Genomic DNA, 23,692 nt, shown 5'->3' with positions numbered 1-23,692 from the left:
GATTTTTTATTATTTTCATATATAATATAACATTATTTCAAATAAACAATGCAAACAACTACATATATGTTATTCAACACTATTTAACATATCAAAATGCACACTATTGCGCATATGCATTATAAAAAAGTCGACGTGTTGCATATATGCATTAAACGAGTTTTTTTTTTGTTTTTTTGTGGTGAAGAATAACAATATATAAGAAGGATGAAAGAAGAAAATATTTAAAAATATTTTTTAATTAAATTTAAAATATTTTTTTATTCGTTCTCTAGTTCTCTCTCTAAGGAGGATTTCTCTCTTGATCATTCCCTATAAGACCAGTCAGTTAAAGATCCATATTTTAACATAAACCCTAACTAGTCAAATTGGTTAATCCCATGTATAACTGTTCGATCAATCATAGGGTTAATGCATAGGACCTAAAGACGATCGCATCAATATAATTAGTTACCTTGTATTACGTTGATTCGACGACCAATTAAGTCGATGAAAGCCAACGCTGAATTGATTAAGAACAGAATAAACGATCTTAGTTATACTAATTAACGTTAGGGGTTTGATCGGCGATGCAAAGAGGATACTACATGAGCGTTAATTGAATTATAATATTCATTTTATTGTATAATAGTTAACGGGTTGGCGTCAGTGGTTAATAAAAGAAATACGAATCCTTATTTGATCGATTAACAAATTTACGAGTGTCGGCAGGTCTCATAAGGCAAGATAATAGATCCAATGATTTGATTTCCAAGTTAAATGCTATAATTAAGGTCCAAGAAACATAAACGGGTCACGGTTAAGGAAATGGATCGGGTAAACGGGTAATGGTAAGTGGGCTATTGGGTTTGTATAACAATAAAATAATAATATAACATATTTTACCATTTAGTCCTCGAACTATGAAGTTGGAGACATATTTGAATTAAAGTTTATGTTTGGGTAATTTTTTGCACATTTTCAAAAGTTTTATTATATAATAAATATAATGAATAATAAAAATAATAATATAATAATACTTATAATAAACAATATAATAATAGAAATATAAATAATATTTTATATCGATTTAAATTTCCCGAAAATGGAAATGGGTTGGGTAACGGTTAATAGAATAATAATTTGATATCTGAGTTTTTACACAACGCTTGTATAACTTGCTTTAGGCGCAATTGTCCACTTTGATTAGCTTTTGCTTACTCCGTGATCCTATCGAGACTTCATCACATGCTCGTACACGTCCCAATTTAACATCTTCAATATTCAAAGACCTACAACATATAAACATATATGAAGTATTATTGTTCACAAACTAAATTAACTAAAACTAATAAAATAATACAAATAAATAGATGATTTATACCCGACCATCACTCATGCTAGGATTAACCCATGGTTCATTTATGTACATGGTTTACCTACGATCATGCTCCATGGTTCTTCCTAAACAAAGTTCAGCCTTGACACTAACAGGTTAAAATACTGCAAAAGCGAGCTTGTGTTCAAGGTCCAATCCCTTTATGAATCATGGTCACTAATGGGTTAAAATACTACAAAAGCGAGCTTAGGTTATTGTACTCAAGGTCATAACTAAGGTTTAGCGAACTTGGGTTCAAGGTCTAACTAGGGTCATCCATGTTACAGGTTTAAGTTATAGGGAACAGATTAAAGGATCAAACCATTACCGGGTTCATTAACGGGGTTCAGATGGAAGGGATCACACATGGAGAGGTTTTCACATAAAAGGGATAACGCAAAACCCCAAGTTCACACAAGAACAAGGTTCAGACATGCTAGAAGGTTCACGTATCAGACCTAGAAAACACATGAACTAGTTTTCGCAATGGCATGGATTACATAATATGACCCTTATGCGATGTTTGTCTTTTACGTGAAATCTAGTCCACAGAGGTTCACACATTTTCTAAACTTTTGCGTGAATAATAGTCCATGCAATTTATATGTTTTGTGAGATCTACCCTCAAGTGTGATCTAGTTCATCTATGAAACAAGATCCGGTCTAATTCCTGAATGCGAGTTCAAGCTAAAGTTTCAAGCCAAACGGGCTGATTGCAACTTCGAAGTAACCCTATACCATTTTTTGCGAAGTTAAGGATCTAGTTTAGATCCAGATTTCAAGTTTGGAACTTTTAATGATACTAAGACCTAATCTAACCTTATATTCTACAAGTTTATTGCTTGAATCATGAAGATTTACACCACCTTTTCCTAAGCTAAAAATGCGAAATCAAGGTTCCAACACTTTATCAAGGTAAAGGTTCATACTTTATGAATCCTTGTGGCCCGATCTACTAATCTAGGGTCTAAGCAACCCTAGATCTAACATAAACCACAATCTTTAACTTGCTTCCTTACCTTTTTATGTTATTGAGTAAGATCTGGTTTGTTTGATGATAGATTTAACTTATGGGATGATGTTTCTTGTACCAAAATATTCAGATCTAGCCTTGAATAATGATTTTATATTTGAGAGCATTGGTGTGATGTATAAAATAGAAGAGTATACAAAGTGTGGTGGTATATATAAGATTTTAAATAAATTATTTGATTTACTATTTAGTAACGGCTAGAAAAATAATGTGGCCCACTTTTAAGACGCCATTGAAAAGACAGCACATTCGAAAAGAAGTCAGATGCGGTGTGCTAGACACCATCCAGAATTCCTGCCTACATGACATGATGACACACCTGCGAGCCACAGCACCCGACCTAACTGTTTCATGATTGATTTTTTCAAAGGTAAAGTTAAAATACAAAGGAAGACAAAAACGAGAAGTGTGAGAATGATTTGTGGTCATAAAAAAATTACTGAACAAAAAATTCAAAAAAATAATAAAAAAATCACAATTCAAAATATAAATAAAAAATGAAAAAAAAATTAAAATCCAAAATATTTCCTCCGTCATTCCCGTTAAAAAAACGACGAAAAGACGCAATGTCGAGAAAAAAAGACACAATGTCGAAATGAACAAACAACACAATGATAAATACAAAAAGACACAATAGGTCGCAAAATTTAACACTATGTCGAACAAAATACAACACAATGTTGAGTAATATAACACAATATCAAGAAAAAAAACACAATCAGTGAGGCACTTAAACACAAAACACAATGATAAATAAAAAGACACACTTAAGTTCTGTCATGAAGATTGTGTCTCTTTCGAGATTTTTCTTTGAGAAAGAGGAAGACAGTGAAAACATTTTTGCGTTTTAACATTTTTCATTTTTTTTATTAAATTTTGAATTATGATTTTCTTATTAATTTTTTATTACTTTTTAAGGGGTTTTTTTATTACTAGAAATTCTTCTCATCTTTCTTATTACCCCCCCGCCCCCCAACGAATAACTTAGGGGTGTTTCAGATTGCTTATTTTCATCAACTTATAGCTTATAAACTTTTTGAAAAGTATCAAGGTGTTTGAGATTGCTTATATTGCGAAAGAAAAAGTTTAATAAGTTATACTTTTATAACTAATTAACTTAATAAAAAATTATAAATAAGTAAAATAAGGAATCCCAAATACCCCTCTATCAACTTATAGCGTTTGTTAGGACGTAATGGAAGTGGGAATGGAATAATCCATTCAAAGGTAATACAAATTGGCATGTTTGGTTGAAGAAATGAAAGAAATAATGTATTACCAAATGGAATCCCATTTCTTCTAAACATATCATTTTCATTCCTCCCATCCGCTTCTTTTATTTTGATTACATCCCATATATCACGGGCTTTCTCTATTTTACCCTCTCATACAATATTCAACCATTTCACAAATTCATGGATGATTTTCTCTCTAAAACGTATCATTGATTTTCCCTCCAAGATTACACAGCATATTATCCTCCTCAATTGATTTCATATCCTTTAAACAAGGAATTGATTACAATCATATCACGGTTATATATTTCCTATCAACCGCTCATACTTTCATAGCAGAACTCCAACTCCATAAACCCTAACTCGCCTAATTAAATCCAGAGGTTACTAATTTCTATTTGATATAATTCAACTAGTATATTTTATGAATTCGTTATCAATTTTGCTACTCCCTGTTGATTTCAATTAGCATGTTTAAGTTTGCTATTAGTTCAAATTGATTGAAAATTGCTTAAAATTCAAGTGTCCAAGCATCTGTATGTTTTTTAGTAACTCAGCATGTTTTTTTCCTATTTATTCAAGTTGTTATATGATAAAATGCTTATTTTATTGAACATATTCTTTGTTTTGTTGTTGGATTTAGTTACATGTTTATGAATTTAATCTGTATATATAGATATATAGTGGCAATATATTGTATAACAGATGAACAATATCTCGTTTAGTTCGACTCGATGTTTGTGTGTGTATATATGCAGTGGCCTACAATTTAAAAGTCAAATCTAGAAAAATAAAAGTTAAAATTCTGCATAATTAAAAAATGTATTGTGAATATTGGTTATAGGCCTATAATTTATGCTATTGTTTGTTGTTGGAACTTGTATTATTTTTGTTTTAGAATCATAAATAATCACCATGCTTTTGTTTGCTGTTGGAATTTGGACACTTGTAATACTAAAATTAATTTTTGTTACTATTGCAGTAATGTCTAGGCTTAAACTGAATAGACAAAAAACAAAAAAGAAACTAGCTGCACTATGTGAGTTGTGGCTTCATATACTAAACATGGTTAGTTGGTATATACGAGCTGTTCAAACAGTAATTAGTATACGTTTGAATATGTGTCCAACTAGAACTCGCTACAAGATGTTCTACCCTGAGAGAAAAGAGTATATGCGTAGATTAGTGTATGAAAGTGGTAACACATGTTTTCATCAACTAATAATGAATAGAGAAACTTTCATGACACTTTGTAATATGTTGGAGAGGGATGGAATGCTAAAGGCGTCTAAGTATCTCCAAGTAGACGAACAAGTTACAATTTTCCTATACATTTTGGCACACCATGTGAAGAATCGAGTGGCGAAGTTTCAGTTTCACCGATCAGGAGAGACGATTAGTAAACATTTCAACAATGTGTTAAATGCTATTATACGATTAGAAAATAAATTATTTAAGAAGCCGGAGCCAATACTAGAAACTTCAACAGATGAAAGATGGAAATGGTTCAAGGGATGTTTAGGAGCAATAGATGGGACACATATAAGTGTACAAGTACCAGAGGAAGACAAGCCGAGATATCATAATCGAAAAGGTGATATATCAACCAATGTACTTGCTGCTTGCACCCTTGACAGGCAGTTCATTTATGTATTATCGGGCTGGGAAGGATCTGCTGCTGATGGTAGAATACTTCGCAGTACTATGATTCGATAGTTGCAAGTCCCTAAAAGTAACTACTATCTTGTTGATGCTGGGTACACCAACGGAGAGGGATTTCTTGAACTATTCCGAGGTCAAAGATATCATCTAAATACATGGCTAAATGGACGAAAACCGGAAACGCCTGAAGAGTATTTTAACATGAAGCACTCGGCAACAAGAAATGTCATAGAACGATGTTTTGGCGTTTTGAAGAAAAGATGGGCTATACTTAGAAGCCCGTCTTTCTATCCAATCAAAACACAAAACAAAATTATACTTGCATGTTGTCTTATGCGTAATTTTATTCGAAGAGAAATGGCATATGATCCTCTCGACGATGAAGAAATTATTGACACAAATAATGACGCGGATGACGAAGACCTTGGCTCACACGTGGAACATATTACAACAATTGGCACCTCGAATGAATGGACAAACTTTCAAAATTTGGCATTATCTATGTTTGAAGCATGGACATCTAGACATACTGATTATTTAGATTATTAAGTTTTTTATGCTATTATGGTAATGTTTGTTATATGGATTTGTTTTAAGAATAAATTTGAATATTTTTATTTGCTGTTTATTTACACGATATTCATATGTTTAATGTTTTTATTAGTTATACAAAATTGCTTTTTTTTTTGTGTGAAGATATGGAATTACAACCATATTCTGAAAGGGGTCCAGGAAAAAATAAAAGAAAATGGAATGAAAACGAAGATGAGAGCTTGTTGCAGCCATGCTTGATGTACTCAATGCAGGCTCTAATTACAAGTCAGATAATGGATTTAAACATGGCTTTTACAATGCAGTGGAGCAACAACTTGCAATTTTACTACCTGAAGCTACCATAAAAGCAAAGCCACACATAGAGTCCCGTATAAAAACAATGAAGAGCGATTGGTCAGCCGTGCACGATATGCTAGCATGGAACAATACGAGTGGTTTTGGTTAGGATTACACTAACGACATGCTCGACGTTCCACAGCCAGTTTGGCAAGCTTATATAAAGGTAATGTTTAAATATAATAGTTGTTTTATATAGTATTTGCTTTTACATTTATTATTTTTACATTTTGTTAACTCTTTCATAATGATGTGCTTTTGTTAGGTGCACAAAAGTGCATCAAAATGGAGAGGCAAGAAGTTTCCTCATTATTGGGATTTATGTGTTGTATTTGGAAAGGATCGAGCAAATGGTAGAGATGCTCAAACAATTGTGGATATTTTATCTGACATAAACAGAGAAGAACAACCCATGCTACTGTAGATGGATTGGATGACATCTATGTTGATCAACCATTAAACCACCCTTCATATGCTGCTTCTAAAGAAGAATCAAGTGCACAACGAAAGCGAAAAAGGGTAAACAGCTGGGATCCTCTAATGAGCAGCTTGAAGAGTCAGCGGAGATAATTGGTTCGGTGATTAGGGGAGCTAAAGTTACATTTAATAGAGTGTTTGGCACAGAGAGCAATAGAGAGGAACTGCGTAACAAACTTTGGGCAGAGATGAATAAAGTCGTGGGGTTGACTACTCGTGAGTGTAACAAGGCTTTATGTAGGCTCATACAAAATGAGGAGTTGATGGTAATCTTTTTTAATGTTGACGAAGAACGCAAACTTGAATGGGTAAAGGACATGCTTGAAGATACTGATTGAAGTGATATCCGATGGCTTTTGGAGTATTTTTAATTTCTTTTGTTGACAAATTCTCGATGACTTTTTTTTTTGTGGTTGAAAAAACTTGGTGGATGATTTTAAGTTTAATTTACTTTTGAGAACTTTTGTATGATATTAAATTTTATTAGTTAAAAGTATTTTAATTTTCACAATATTAATTAATTATAAATATTAGTTGGTTAATGTTATGAAAAATTATAAATTTCTTTATTTTGAAACAAGGGTATTCCATTCCTTGGTTGTTTCTCCCATACCAAACAACACAACATAATAATCCATTTCATTTTCACAAGATAACCAAACATAACAATGGAAGGGTAATGATCTATTTCATTCTTTATTTCAATTCCATTCCTTCGCTCTTACCAAACATACCCTTAATTAACATGAACAAAATAAAAAATAAACAAACAGCAGTGTAATGTTGATAGAAATTAAAAATAGCGACCGGAAGAGAGGGGCCGATAATATTTGCAAAACCCAAATAAATCATCCATCAGATCTCGTCGCCAACAATAATAATAATAATGGCCGACAACAAACAACGACTCTTTCGGTGAATTCACATTCGCACCTAATCCCGTTAACTCCTCCTCCAACGATGACTGGGGTGAATTCAGTTCTTTCCAAACCGCCAAATCTCCACCGCCACAGTGGCAGAAGATTAACGGAGCTTTGCCGCTATCATTATTTGGAGATGAGAAACCCCCAATTGTAATAACACAACAAGATGATGATGCTGATATTATTAAACAACAATCGAAGGCACATATTGGGGGGATCAATGACCTAATTGCGGATCTATACGCTCCAACACAACCACCCCAGGCTGATGAACTGGACTTCGGTGCCCTAAATCCAACTTATCCTATTTCTAAATCGAATTCCTCTAGCTGTTGATAATCAAGGATCTGATGATGATGGTGGTTGGGAATTCATTCATGCTTTTGCTAATAATAATAATCACAAGGTAATTATTTAATAATGGATGATACATACAACTCCTGAGGTCGTTTTTTCCAGCTCCAGTTCAGGTCGTTTATTCTTTTTATTAGTTATTTTATATACTTTTTTAATTCTCTCTATATATTTTGCCAAAAAGAAAAAATAATGTAATGAGTAAGGTAAAGGTCGCCTCGAGCTGGATACAACGCTCGAGCTCGGGTTCCATTATTGAACGAGCTTTATTTGAGGCTCAGGCTTGATAAAGCTCTACTTTTGTCGAGCTTTTTATCAATCTGATCTTGAATAGTCTCGATGAGGCTAAACAATCTTCCCATACAATGCTCGAGCTCGGTTTCAATAACTAAACGAGCTTTATTTGAGGCTCATGCTTGGCTTGAGCTTGATAAGGCTCAGCTTTTGTCGAGCCTTTTATTGATCTGATCTTGAGTAGCTCGCGAGCGTCTCAGCTCATTTGCTCCCCTACTTTCTATGAAGCTTAAGTCTAGCTTCTAGAAGCTTACTTGCATCCGCTCTATGTTTTAGGATCATTCCGAGAAGATTGTGGCTTCGCCGGTTCCACAAAACGGGTCACATGAGCCTATTGATCTATTTGCAGCATCAAACAATGGCTTTTTTGTTGAATCTCGTGTAACCGACAGTGTGTTTGACTCGAAGCCAAGTACAGACTTTCAAACGGTTTTTTTGCAGACTTGGAACCGGATTCCAAAAGTACCATAAATGAGTCAAGTTCACATCCAGTTGGCGAGAATGATGATTTTGATGATACATTTGGGGAATTTGAAACTGCATTTGTGGATCATTCATCAGTGAAGAAGGTAAATGTGGCGTTTTTTGTACTTTATCATCACGGATTCTTGTTGTTATTATAAAAGAGATTGGAATTATATAACTAAGCCCTAATACTGACTAGTAAATAACTATTTTTAACGCAGTTATTATTTCAAAATATGTGGAACAATGTTCCAACTTTGGGTTCGACACATTATTGTACACTTGATATACAAGTTTGATCAACTGGTAAATTGAGATTGATTTAAACATGCAGGAATTACCTGAAGAAAGGTTCGACCCATTGGGTTCGCATAACAAATCCCATGAATCAGTTGATCTATTTTCATTTTCAAACGAAGCTCTTAGCGGGTCAAACATGGTGAACCACGGGTTTGACTTCAGTCAAAGTCAAACCCCAGCGGTTGAAAATGGTTTTGCATCAGATCCATTCTCTCAAACCGAGTTGAAGGAAAATAAAGATGAAAGCTTTGGGAAATTTGAGACAACATTTCAAGAATCTGGATCAAAGACGGAGGTAAATTAAAGTTTTTTGTTGTTGTTGTTGCTGTTGTTGTTTCATACTTTCGTACCATTATATGATTATGTCTGTATTTAGTTTGTTTTATCGTTGATTGTTGTAGGAATTTGAGGCAAGTAAAAAGAGTTACAAAGAGCCGGTGCCACTTTCCATATTTGGCATTGACGAGGATCCGGAAGTTGATAATTCGTTGAATCTTGATAATGAATTGTTTAAATCATCAACCGTTGGGAAGCATACGCGAAATCTGAGTTCAAATTTGTCAATTAATGACATTTTATCAGATTTGTACAGCCAAGCACAGCCAATCAGTTCTCATGTGGGCGATGTAGCGGACGATAATCATAATAATGATGATAATAATTATGACAATGATGATGATTTTATTGATGGTTCATGGGAATTCAAGGATGCTTCTTTTCAATCACAAGTTGGAAACCAGAACTTGACTTTTGAAAAGAAAGTTAATAATTGCATGAATCTTTATTCCAACTTAAAAGATGACATATGTGTTGTTGCAAGTAGACATCTTCAAAGTTTAAAGGTTGGTGAAGAAATGAAAGTGGCAGCCCTAAATAAAGAAATTCAGGTTTAATTTTCTTTCTGATTGCTTTTTTCTGTTTTAAAGTTAGATTTTATATGAGTGAATTTGTTGATTTGCAATATTATATCATTATAATAATAATCTCGGTTTCTTGTTATAGGAGGCCTTGGAAAAGATTCACCAAAAAGATGATGATTCAGAAAGAGTGATTTCTCTTAATAAATATGTTGAAAGTTTCAGAGAGCCAGACTTTCAAATACTGGATTCAGAATATGACATATCAAGAAGATTATTATTAGTATGTTCTTTGCTCTACAGTAATGAATTCATTGTGGTCATTTCTATTAGATCAAATTACACTTTTCGTCCTTAAACTAAGGAAATAACAGAAATCATTCTTGATGTTTACATTTTGTCATGGTTTACCGCTGACGTCATTTCCACTAACAGGCGTTAAAATTTTCCGTTAAGTCCAGTCATGTGCAAGCACACGATGGTGTTTTTGTCTATTTAGTCAACAAATAAAAATCTAAAATAAAGATTAACGCCCGTTAGTGCTAAATGATGAAATTGCCCTCATGTGCAAGACACATGATAACTTTTTCGTTAAGTCCAGTAATGTGAGTTGCTCATGAGGGAACTTTTGTCATCTTGCCTTGGTCAACAAATTAAAATCTAAAATAAAAGATAGCGCTCGTTAGTGCAACTTGATGAGAATGCTCTCACGCGCAAGGCATATGATAATTTTTTTATGCTAAGGTCAGCCATGTGCCTTCCCCACGAGGTCATTTTTGTCATTTTGTCCTAATTATTCAACAAATTAAAAACTAAAACTAAGATTAACGTCTGTTAGCGCAAAATGACGAAAATGTTCTCATGTGCAAGGCACATGACTGGACTTAAACAGAAAAACGTTAACTCCTGCTACCTGAAAGAACGTAAACAATGACATAATGTAAACATAAAGGATGATTTATGTTATTTTTTTTAGTTTATGGACGAAACGTGAGATTTGCTATATACTTAAAAAGGACGAGAAGTTTAATGGATGAAGGGATTACAATCTAACTTCCATCTTCTGATCAGGCAGAATCTGATTTGCCGACAGCCATTGATCTCATCAACCACTTTACAACCGTACTAAAGATTCTGAAACTAGCTTCAAAGCGTGAAGCAGCTGATTATGTCTCCCAATGGTTTAAGGTGCTTTCAGTGTGTTCTCAAGAACTGAAACATGCCACCTGGATTTGGAAGCAATCATTAGAAAAGAATATTCATTATGAAATACTCTCTGAAAAACAAGGTACTATGCAATAACAATAATAGTAATAATGGTTATGTTACTTTATAAGTTTGATTTTCAAGATTAAATGCCTTTAACTTCTAAGATCCGATGCATTTGTTGCAAATATTTTGCCATTAGTAGGCTTGTAAGCGAACCGAATGGATACGAAAGGAGCCTGTTCGTGTTTTTTGTTTTAACTTTAACCGAACAAACACATAGAAGACGAACAATTAATACGGACGAGGGATTCTTGTTCATGTTCGTTTGTCAAGAAAATGAACATGTTCGATGTTCATCCATTGATTGTATAAATGAGCGGTTCACAAACGTAAATGAATGAACATAACTTAGCTAAAACCAATTAAAAGTTATGTGAATAACATTGTGCTGGACCTAAAAAGTAAAACTTGACTAGGCTGAAACAGGCCAAAAGTTTTTATAAGAACATATAAACGGACGAACTTAAACAATCGTAAACTGCCAAACATAAACAAATTTAAATGAATGAACGTTAACGCCCTCGTTCACGAACATAAACGAAAGAACGAGACAAGCGTTCATGCTTGTTCGTATATTAAATTAATGGACATAAATGAACTTCCCGCGAACTGCTCATGAACAGTTCACTGAACGTTCAGTTCGTTTACAGGCCTGATTGGCATCAGTTGCTATTAGAGTTCACTCTTAATGATATATTTATATAATGCTTAATGTTCCCGTTTTTCAATAATTATCACACGTCTAATTTCCATTTTTTTTTCAGGTAGACAGTTTGTCATTGCCATTGGGGAGATTTATAGAGTTGCAATGATTCTAGAAGCATCAGTTAAGTTTTACAAACCGTGGATTCTGCTAAGCGGTGCAGATTTAAAGGGAATTTATGGTCTTCTAGAAGAATGTCATTCTCTTTGGTCAACTTTAGGGCTTGAAAGGTCAACCCCTGCTGATTATTTGTTACAGTCCATTAAGCATATTCAAAACCTTGATGAAATTGCAATTGCAAATCAAATCATTTCTCAAGATGAACCTCAATGTGGGTTATCACTTTTATCACCAACAGTGGTGCCAGGTGTGTTTACTAACATATTCTTCATTATTATTATTATTATTATTATTATTATTATTATTATTATAAATGATCATATATAATTGTTAACTAGATGGTTTACCCACGCTTCGCGTCCCGGGCATGGAATTGCCAGTTATTATTTTTGTTAGTTACTGTCAAAACATATATGAGAAATTATTTAAATGTGAAACATAGATGGTAAACAACTGAACTTAAGGCAAGTCAAGTGCCTTTTGACATAGTTTAAAGTATATACAACAAAAAGTACCAAAATTAACACACCCATTCATTCTTTGAAGTAAACAGAACAAAATACAAAAGGGAAAGTCCAAAAACAATACATGAAATGGGCCTTAAAAATTGCATATCTTCTGTAGGTGAAGTAGCACACTCCCAACAGTTGACTTTATATTAAGATTATCACCCGGATTTTCTACATTTCATCTTTAAAATTTTAGCAAAGCTTTCAACTTTGACCCGTTTGAAGCATTGGAGTTTAAACATAACCGAGATTTACTCTATGTTGTTGTAGTTTTAACAACTAAATTAACTTTAATAGTATAGTAAATTCTAAGTTTGATTAACATGAAAAGCACCTTGAAAAATGAAGGCCGAATTTTCTGGTAACCTTCCCAAAACATGAAAAGTAATCATAGGAAAACAAACAGAAAGGAAAACTCATGTTTCGAAGAACACATGTAACATAAAAATCCCCAGTATTTGTATTTTGCTTTATGGTGCTATATTAACAAAAGCTTTAAAAATGTTGTGTTAAGTGTAGTATTTTTCCTTAAAAATTGCATCAGTTTATTTTTAACATAATCATACTTTAAGATTCATATGGCACAATGGAGAATTATGACTTGTGAGCATTTGTAATTTGTCTTCAGATGCTCTAATAACCTTGAGGTACAAAATCAATAATATGTACATGTTCATATGATCTTGATTCATGGGCTTTTTTTTGGTCTGGCTTAGAAAATCTTTACTTTTTATTTGTAGATTTGTTGATATACTTCACTTACTTATATGGCATAAATGCTTCAAAATCTTAAAATTCATAGTTTAAAAAACACAACTTAATTAAAGCAAACTACAATATAGAAAGAAATAATTTAAAATCATTCTTAACATGTATACAAGAACCAGGATCTGTATACAAATTACCAATAACATTCAAAAACCCTAAATATATAATTTAACAGCAGAGCATATATCGATTCAACAACAACAACAAACGTACCCAGTAAATCCCACCAATAGCAAAAGCTATTAGTAGGGTCTAGGGAAGGTGTGATGTAGGCAGACCTTACCTCTATCCTCATGGATAGAGAGGCTGCTTCCAAAGAGGCCCTCGGCTCCAAAGCATGCAACATACAAATACACATGTACAAATAACAAAACATATAGTGATCGCAGTCAAATACCAGCATATATGAAATCGTAGAATCCAAATAGACATACCAACAAAAGAACAAGCACAACAAAATCTCCTAAAATGTAGAAGAGTCTACGTCCATACGCTAAAGCTAAGTTTCAAAAGTGGCATTCTCTAAGACTCCTTAACCTTAATCCTACGTCTCCATGAAGTCCTGTCGTGGGCCATGTCCTCAGAGAGGTGTAACTCTAGCAAATGCTGTCTAATTCGCTCATCCCAAGTCAATTTGGGTCTGCCTCTACACCTCCTTCCTTCTACATTGAGGGTTTCCACTACTCTATTCGGTGCTGTTACCTGTATTCTCTTCACATGTCCATACCATCTCAATCCCCCCTCTTTTATTTTTTCACATATACTAACTCCTCCTGGTTGTTCCCTAAAAACCTCATTTGCTACTCGGTCCAACCTTGTGTGCCCACACATCCACATCAACATCCTCATCTCCACCACCTCCATCTTACGCGCTTGTGTTTTTTTGATGACCCAATAGTCTGTCCCATATAACAAAGCAGGTCTAACCGCGATCTTGTAATATTTCCCTTTTAATTTAGTTGGGAACCTCCTATCACACAAAACCCCCGTAGATGCTCTCCACCTACACTAGCCCGCCTGAATGCGATGGGTTACATCACTGTCCATCTCCCCATCTCTTTGTACAAACGATCCTAAGTATTTGAACTTAGTAGCTTGTGGAACCACTTGACCCTCTATGGTGATTTGAGAGTCCGCGTCGGCTCGGCACCACTGAAATTACAATGTAGATACTTGGTCTTCGAGCGACTAATTCTTAATCCTTTGTCCTCTAGAGCTGCACGCCATTCTTCTAACATCGTATTGAGGCTACGTTTAGTTTCAACAACTAACACCATGTGATCTGCAAAAGCATACACCACGTGACCATCTATTGGATCGACTTTGACAACTCATCCATGACGATCGCAAATAGGAAGGGGCTCAATACTGACCCTTGGTGGGGTCCTACCTCCACGGGGAAGAAATTAGTATCCCCTACAGATGCCCGAGCAGTAGTTTTTGTCCGATCATACATATCTCTAATTATGTCTATATACTTCCCAGGAGCCCCTCTACTCTCTAAACTATCCCAGATCAGTCTACGTGGCACACTGTCATATGCCTTTTCAAGATCGATGAAGACCATATGTAGATCTCGCTTCTTCTCCCTATACTTTTCCATCAATCTCCTTAGGATGTGAATTGCTTCCATAGTTGATCTCCCTGGCATGAAACCAATTGGTTTACCATAATCTAGGTTTCTCTTCGAATCTTTGTCTCGATTACTCTTTCCCATAATTTCATAGTATGACTTAGCAACTTAATCCCTCTATAATTCCCACAACATTGGGCGTCTCCTTTCTTCTTGCATACTGGCACTATGAAACTACTACTCCACTAATCTAGCATTTCTTCCGATTTGAAGATAAGGTTGAACAGAGTAGTTAGCCATTGAACTCCTTCATCTCCCAAACATTTCCACACCTCAATTGGTACGTTGTCTATACCCACTGCCTATCTCTTCCCATCTTCCTAAGAGTTGTCCTCACTTCACCTTGTGTGATACTTCGACAGGAACAGTTATTCCGTTGTCGCCTTTGAGTAGTGTTGTTGCTGCTTTGCTGTTGGTAAGTTCTCTCTCCGTTGAACAGATTGTGGAAATATCTGAGGTTGTAGCGGGGGGAGATTGAAGAGTTTACTGGGTTGGAATCGGGCGAGGCTTTAGGCGTAGGTTTTGGTTAGGGTTGTAGATAAGCTTTTCCACCATCGTGCTCCGTCCGGCATAGTGGTTGTGTGTGAGATTCATGACTCGTGGAAATATATGTGTGTGTGAGAGAGAGAGGGAGGGAGAGTGAGAGAGAGAGACCCATTTCTTGTTCGTGTTTGCTCGTTAAGAAAATGAGTGTGTTCATGTTTGTTAAAGGTAACACTATTAACTAACGAACTTGAATGAAGTACGGACATCAACTCACTCATTTTCTTAATGAACAAATGCGAATTAGCTAAATTCCATTAGTGTGACTGTTCCAGTTCGATAGTTTGTTCAACTAAAGTTAAACGGACGAATATGAGCATACGTCGTTTGTGTTTGCTTACCTTCACGTCCCATTCGATTATAAAGAGCGGTCCACGGCCGTAAAGAACGCAAACGAGAACACAGATGGATACACATGAATGAGTGGACACCAATTAAAAGTATACGTGAACTCAAATCTGGTGAACCTAAAATATTAATAAAACTAGACTAAATTGTAAGATGCGGTATTTTAATTTCATAAAAAAGTGTGACCGGTGTAAATTTTTTAAATGGATATGTAAACAAATGTAACCGAATGAACTTAAACAAATAAAATAAATGAACATAAACAAACAAATATGAACGAGCATAAATGAATGAATGAGACATGTGTCCATGTTCGTTCGTTTAAGTAAATGAACAAAAACATGAGTTTTTGTTTACCAAAATGGGGGTTGGGGGAAAACTATTTACCGAAGTGGGTGATTTGAAAAGAAATATACCAAAATGTTTTTTTGAAGTCACCTCTTCTCACTCCTAATCTTATTGGTTAAAAATAATTTCTATTCAAGTTTTTTATTTATAAACATTAAAAATATATTTATAATAAAACTTACATTTTGTTTTCATCTGGTTTTCTTTATATGTATTCTGAAAACACAGACCCTAAATAGTGTGTTGAAAACTATTTTTAAAATTTATATTTTTGTTTATTTAATAAAACCGAGTTAAAACAAAAGCTTTATATTTGTTTTTTTATATTGTAAGTTTTACGATTGTCAGTATCGTACCGTACCGGTAATGACGACGAACCGAACTGATTCTGACCAAACCGGTATCGTCATTATCGGAGTCGGTGTCGGTATTCATTTTCATGATGTTTTTAACCTACTAGCTTTTCCCTAGTTATAATTTATATGCAAAAAGAAAGGTTTTCTTAATATTTTGTATGAGCTATGAGTATTTATAATTGATAAATCTATTCGATAGACAATTAGTAGAAATCATGACCCGTATATAACCAATAACCAGTGATAAAATCTACGTAAAATTATAAGCAGTAGAAATTGTAACAACATTTTATTATTATAACTATTGATAAAATTAACATTAATAAAGTATAGCAACAATTGTATACAATATATAATTAGGAAAACTTTATTTTATAGGAATTTGTAATATAAGACACTTTGTTATTATTATATATCTGGAGAGTTATTATACAGGGATGATTTGTAAAGGGATGTGATCTTCATACACCACCCCCATGGTGACTGTAGAGGCCTATACAGCTCGCATAGAGCTATATAGGCCACGCATGACTAACAAGTGTACGGAGGGGACACAAAAACAACTTTTTGTGCAAAAGTGGTGTGTGAACATCCAAGGTGGTGTATGAAGATCCCATACCTTTGTAAATTCATATTTTCTTTTAATACATAATTTATTTAATAGGAAATGTTTAAATTCATTTTTTGATGTTTTTAAATAGAAAACTTGAATAGAAATTATTTAAATAACTATGATTAGGAGTGAGAAAGGTAACTTTAGAAAAACCTATTTTGGTAAATAATTTTCCTAGAACCCCCATTTTGGTAAAAAAAACTCCAAAAACATTTGTTCATATTCGTTTGTTTATTGAATTAATTAAATGGACATAAAAGTAGATCCCATTGAACGGCTCACCAAGCGTTTGGTTGTTTCCAGGCCTATTTAGAATCCCTTTATTTATTTATTTATAGTTGTAATTACCTTTATTGGTGTATGCAGAAATGAAAATGGTAACATGGAATGAAGATAAATATTTTGTCACACTTGCAAATTTGTGGGCAAATTTGATCAGCACTGATCCCCCAAAGTCATCTATCCTTGTTGGCTGACATGCAAGAGTGCCCTTGTTTTTGACAGGAATTACGTGTATGCCCTGTGCATTTTTTGCAGAAAGGTTTGCTTAATCGGCAGGCGGGGGCCCTCTTCCTACATGATTAAGGTATGTAGAGGAAGTTTGTTATTATAAGGGTAATTTGGTAATCAGTGCAATCATTGTTTGATAAGTTTGCAGTTTGTTGTGGACTATAGTTTATAGGAGCTGTTATTGAAACATTTATATAGTTTATCTTTTTGCGATTTGTTTGGAAACATTTTTTATTGAAAAAGTTATGAAAGAAGGTAACAATTAGCTCATATAAAGACACGGCCAAAGTATGATTCATGTTATTCTTTTTTATTTAAAAGGTTTCTAAACTCTGTACTTTCAAACTTTATATGACCCTTAAATGTAGTGGCGAGATTGGCGCCCACATTTGTTTTAGGCGGGGCGGTGTTCATCCTGCCTATGTCGCGAGGATGGCGTCGTATAACACTCTAAAAAAACGCATGGTCTAAATATAGTGGCAAAGAATTGATGATAAGAGAAGAGGAAAGCCACCTAGTGATCGAGGCGGTAGTTAGGTATGTCGAGCCAATAAAGGATGGGTGCACGATACATGACTCTTTGATAAGCTGATGATAACTTTTTTCATTATATAAATTATGCTTTAGACATTAATATTTGGTTAAAATGGATTATAATCAACATGAGGATGATAGTTGAAGTATAAAATCGGGTAACTGTGTAAACTAAAAATGATTTTTTTAAACAAAATTAAATTCCGTTGTGAATCTTACGAATTGTTAAACATTGATTTAAGGGTGCATTCGGTTTTACGTAGTTCAATGAAATTGAAATTTGAATTCCATTTGCTAATGGTTTACGGTATTTAATGGGATTGGAATTTGATACGAATTACACTTGTTAATGTGTTTGGTTGATAAATAAGTAGGAATTAAAACCAAAACTAATTCCATAAAATTTCTATATTAAAAGAATTCAGCGATCCTTTCAAAACGTGAATGAATTCAACCAAAGTAAACAGAATTTGCAACCACAGATGTAATATGTTTTTGGTCACCCCTTACCGCCAACTACACCACTTGCCATACTGATTGTCGCCACCCGCCATTGTCTTGGCCGCCTCCCCGATATCTCAAAACATATCCGCCATCACCCTTGATTGTCACTTGTCATTGCCAACCCGACGCCAACGCCCTCCATCTTCACCACCCAAACCACCCCTCGCCACCGCTACTCTAATCGCTGCAACCATTGCCCCCCATTGGCTGCTCAATTGCTGCCACATCACAACTCAGCAGTTGTCACCTCGACTGCCCCAATCTCGTCACCCGAAAGTGGCGTGTAAGAATAATATATATATATATATATATATATATATATATATATATATATATATATATATATATATATGGCCATTATAATCATTTATATTATAATGGATCAAAATATTAACTAAACCTTATTATATATTAGTTTGGTAATTGTTGATGGACCATATTACCTATAATTAACTAATAAAAGGTTTCCCCTTGGGTGTATATAAAGAGAGATAAATATTAACATCATAACCTAATCTCACACACATATAATTTTGTGTGTCTCCTCTCTCCTAAACCGGGTTCCTCTCAAGAACACTAACACCATCCTTAACTATACATCCTAAAGGGGAACTAGACCAAGCTGATAACCATGTCGTCTACATCATTCTGTGTTGCGGTTACTACTCTCTCTGTTGTAACAAGTTCATAGGTTTATTTTTTTTCAGGTTATTTATTACTTACATGAAGAACTGATCAACATGTGGTATCAAAGCGATGTTGATTAATCAGTTCTTCATGTTTTCCCTAAATCTGGAATTGAATCAGAAGACATGGACTAAAACTTGATAAACCCTAATTTTTTCGGTTTCTTTTTCATGTTCTATTACGAAAACAATATATAAAACTGTTTAAAATCGCTAAATTCATATTTAGTAAACCCTAATATTTTCGATATCTGTTAAATTCATGTTTAAAGATTTCGATTCCAGGTTTTTTGTATGTTTAATTGTTAAAATTTCGATGATGTTCTTCGTGTTCATCATTATTATCGAAAATTATACATATGTTGGTTCAAAATCTAGATTAAAATTTGTTAATGATTATTTAGGGATATATTTATTCAAATCTTGGATAACTTAGAAGTTTTAATATTTTCTTAAAAGATTTGAATTCCCTTAAAATATGAAACAAATATAATTGATAAACATTAAAAAGATTTAAACCAAATCTTATCATTATTAATTTAGTTTAAAAATATCATGGGTTAAGGGCTTAAACCAGTTTACGGGTTCACGGGTTATTTAAAAATCATGTATTATGTCTTAAAATAGCTTATGTGTTCTAAGAGTTTATAAGTTTCTAAAATGGTTTGGGGTCATAACCCATAAACCCGAAAACTCACTAATACCGGAATCAAATTTTTTTCTAAAAACTCCATAAAATCATGTAAACACCCAAATACTGAAAAACCCGCTAAAAGCCGGAAACTGGCAATTCTCGGAACCCAAAATTTCCGAGAACTAATTCCGAAATATAAGGTTTTACCGGAAACTTAAAAATCCTTACTCTAAACATTTTTCTACTATTAACTAATTAAATATTTTGTAAACCTTAAATATTATAAAATTTTACAAAATATAAAGGCTTAACTTGAATGAACTTTTGATGTAACACTTCTGCCTAAAGGTGATGAGTTACATTTACCATATCATTCGAGTCTAACTAAAAGCTTTTGTTAGTTTTTTGCCTAACATGATATAAATGTCTCACTTCTACCCAAAGGTGATGTGTTACATTTTATCAAGCAAAACTAGCATGTGCATAATTAAATAATTGTATCACTTCTGCCCAAAGGTGATGGGATACAAGTGTTTTGCACACATACTTAAATAAATTTTAATTATGTCCAAAGGTGATTTATTTTTTGTTTAAGTAGAACTTTTAATTATAGTCTATTTGTTTGATGTTAACAATAGACATATCACATCTTCAATAAAAATATAATGATCTTCACATTAATGGTCCTTCATTAAGCTAATGATCATAAATTTAATATGTATTATTTAATATCCCATAACATTACTCGCTATAATTTTCTTTTATAAATAACTATCTCATCTAAATCATTTACTCTAATATTAAAACATAATATAAGTTTTACATCATAAAGAGTTTCAATAATATTTAGCTCTTCTCAGTTTTAGTTATCTCTTAAGACATGATATGACTATCCTACTACTCTTTATAATAACAATCATTCCATTGAAAACGGGAGCATAACAAATAGAATGAGTCAATCATAATGTCTCTTACGATAATGATAATCAAGAACTTATATAAATAAATGCTATCACTAGAGTTATTCTAGATTTAGTTTTTCCTAAGACTAATCAAAATAACTCCTAAGATTCATGCACTCCTTAAAAGTTCTAACTATAAGGTTAAATGACGTTACTGAATACATCATAATGTACAATACCATGACCCATAAAGTTAAGGGCTCACACATGGAAATAAGTACACTTTTCTAATGAATTACATACTAAAAGTTTCTATTTTTATAATTTGTTGCCTTAAGTATCAACTATAACACTCATAAGTACAAAAGGAAAACGAGTATTTTGATTAGCAACACATGTAAAAGAAAAGAAGATGGCAGTGGAACATAAGATGTTATTCAACTCATCACCATTAAAACCTTAAAGAGGATAATTCTAAGGTTCATAGACAAAATACAAGTATTGCTTCCAGCTTTAAGTTCTCTAAGGAGAAGTCTCGTTGTAAAAATATGTCATTATATTAGGCATAAGTAACAAGGCTATCCACAGTAGTCGTATATTAATGATATTTAAGTCTGCTAATCCTAATATTCCAATTAACATGATAGGTTGAGTCTAGTCCTATAAGTTTCTTTACTGATATCAACAAATAACTAACATGAGTGTTGATGACAAAATTTAAATGTTAAGGCTATTATAACCATGAAAAACTGTCTTCTAATTATGTTTTATGATACCTTAAATATTCTGGAGATCAATCAGAATTTAGTATCAATACTTAAGCTACATTATGACAGTTGTGAGGTTTGCATAGCCAACATAAAGTCACTCTTACCTTAAACTCTGATATTATTTGTTATCAATATCTGGATTGAAACATTTATTAAATAGAATTAGATGATACTACATACTTTCACAACTTTTGTTATCATGCAAATAAGAATTTAACAAAAGACAAATGAGACTTATAAAGTTCATCCATTAAAACCAAATTTTATGAGAAATCACGACATGGTTAATGAGGGTGAATTTCATCTAATCTCATTCTTAGTGATTTTAATCATGTGTTGATGCCCTAAACATTACTTGGCTTAAGGAATAAGTATGGGTCCACCATAAGTTATATTTACTGACATTCGTGGAACTTATTTAAAACGGAATATTCAGACATAATTATTTTATCATTTAAAAGGCTATTTACTTGTATCTAATCTGACTTCTATGGTCCATGGTTTTAAAGAGATCCATTCATATATAACTAACGATTTCTTCTAAATATGTCCCTAAGTTTATTATGACATCTGGACGTTATGAAATCAAATCAAGTCTAACATATATATGAGAAATTCCCAAATCACGTACACCATTGAAAATCCTTATGTAATTTTTCTAGAGATATTAAAGATCAGTATGAGCCTTAAGTGTCTCAATCATAACTTACAAGATTTGCAAGAGGTGGGGGAGTGAAAACTTAATATTATCTTAATTACACCTCTTGTACAAGACACTGCTCCATCACAACACTATTTCATCAAAACTTATCTCTTTAGAATCTACTACTACTACTGCTGCTGCTGCTGCTGCCGCCGCCGCCCACCACCACCACCACCACCACCATCACTGCTACCACTACTGCTACTGCTACCGCTACTACCACCACTACTGCTGCTACTGCTACCGCTACTACCACCACTACTGCTGCTACTGCTACTACCACTACCACCACTACCACCACTACCACTACCACTACACTACCACCACTACCACTACTGCTACCGCTACCACTACTGCCACTGCTACCGCTACCACTACCGCTGCTACTGCTACCGCTACTACCACCACTACTGCTGCTACCGCTGCTACTGCTGCTACCGCTACTACCACCACTACTGCTGCTACTACTACTACCACCACTACTGCTACTACTCCTACTACCACCACTACTGCTACTACTACCACTACCACCACTACTGCTACTGCTACCACTACCACCACTACTGCTACTGCTACCACTACCACCACTACTGCTACTGCTACCACTGCCACCACTACTGCTACTGCTACCACTGCCACCGCTACTACTACTGCTACCACTGCCACCACTACTGCTACTGCTACCACTGCCACTGCCACCACTACTGCTACTGCTACCACTGCCACTGCCACCACTACTGCTACTGCCACCACTGCCACTGCCACCACTACTGCTACTGCTACCACTGCCACTGCCACCACTACTTCCACCACTACTACTGCCACCACTACTGCCACCACTACTACTGCTACCACTACTGCCACCACTACTACTGCCACCACCACTGCCACCACCACCACCACCACCACCACCACCACCACCACTACTACAAAAGTTTCATTGTTGCTTAAACATGGGCAAATTCAGATTTCTTACTAAACAAATTCTCACCAAGAGAAACTGCAATAACTTATATTATTAACTTGTTTCTCTGTTAGAATCTATTGGTCTTTAAATATTGACCCTAAGCATGCTAATTTCCTAGAGGTATCTAAGGTCAGTTGGAATAGTAAAAGTCTTTATAATGACTTGACAAAAGTACAAGAGATGGGGGGAAGAGAGTCATTAAATTTTACTCAAATTTAACTCCAATTACACCTCTTGTACACCATACTGTACCAACTCTTACACACTTAGAATCGTGAAAATGATAGCAGCCTAACCAAGAGCTAATTTATGAAACTGAAACTTCAAATAAACCCAATAATCAACTCAGGAGGTCATCTAGGTTTTAAAGCCTACTAACTTTGATGATTATGTAACCTCCCTAACTAAGCTGAAATGGATGTTG

The 23,692-nt window shown here is 34.2% G+C and overlaps 1 protein-coding gene and 1 pseudogene across 2 annotated transcripts; both read left to right on the top strand.

Annotated features, from left to right (window-relative positions):
• Positions 1–3,734: 3,734 nt before the first annotated feature.
• Positions 3,735–7,018, top strand: LOC143592163 (uncharacterized protein At2g29880-like; annotated as a pseudogene). The gene is made up of 3 exons (XR_013145867.1): positions 3,735–4,008; positions 5,984–6,344; positions 6,444–7,018. The product of XR_013145867.1 is annotated as an uncharacterized protein At2g29880-like (transcript).
• Positions 7,019–8,477: 1,459 nt separating this feature from the next.
• LOC143592157 (uncharacterized) lies at positions 8,478–17,570 on the top strand. Its single transcript, XM_077072138.1, has 7 exons — positions 8,478–8,795; positions 9,026–9,286; positions 9,393–9,878; positions 9,994–10,131; positions 10,920–11,136; positions 11,882–12,187; positions 17,425–17,570. The coding sequence occupies exons 2-7, from the start codon at positions 9,128–9,130 to the stop codon at positions 17,532–17,534; spliced, it is 1,416 nt and encodes a 471-aa protein (XP_076928253.1). The 5' UTR covers positions 8,478–8,795; positions 9,026–9,127; the 3' UTR covers positions 17,535–17,570.
• The last annotated feature ends 6,122 nt before the right edge of the window (positions 17,571–23,692 follow it).

The sequence above is a fragment of the Bidens hawaiensis genome, unplaced genomic scaffold (genome assembly GCF_021521415.1).
Source record: "Bidens hawaiensis isolate Kalapana, Puna unplaced genomic scaffold, B.hawaiensis_p1.1 tig00040556_1, whole genome shotgun sequence".
Classification (NCBI taxonomy): Eukaryota; Viridiplantae; Streptophyta; class Magnoliopsida; order Asterales; family Asteraceae; genus Bidens; species Bidens hawaiensis.
This window is presented reverse-complemented; position numbering and strand designations above follow the sequence as displayed.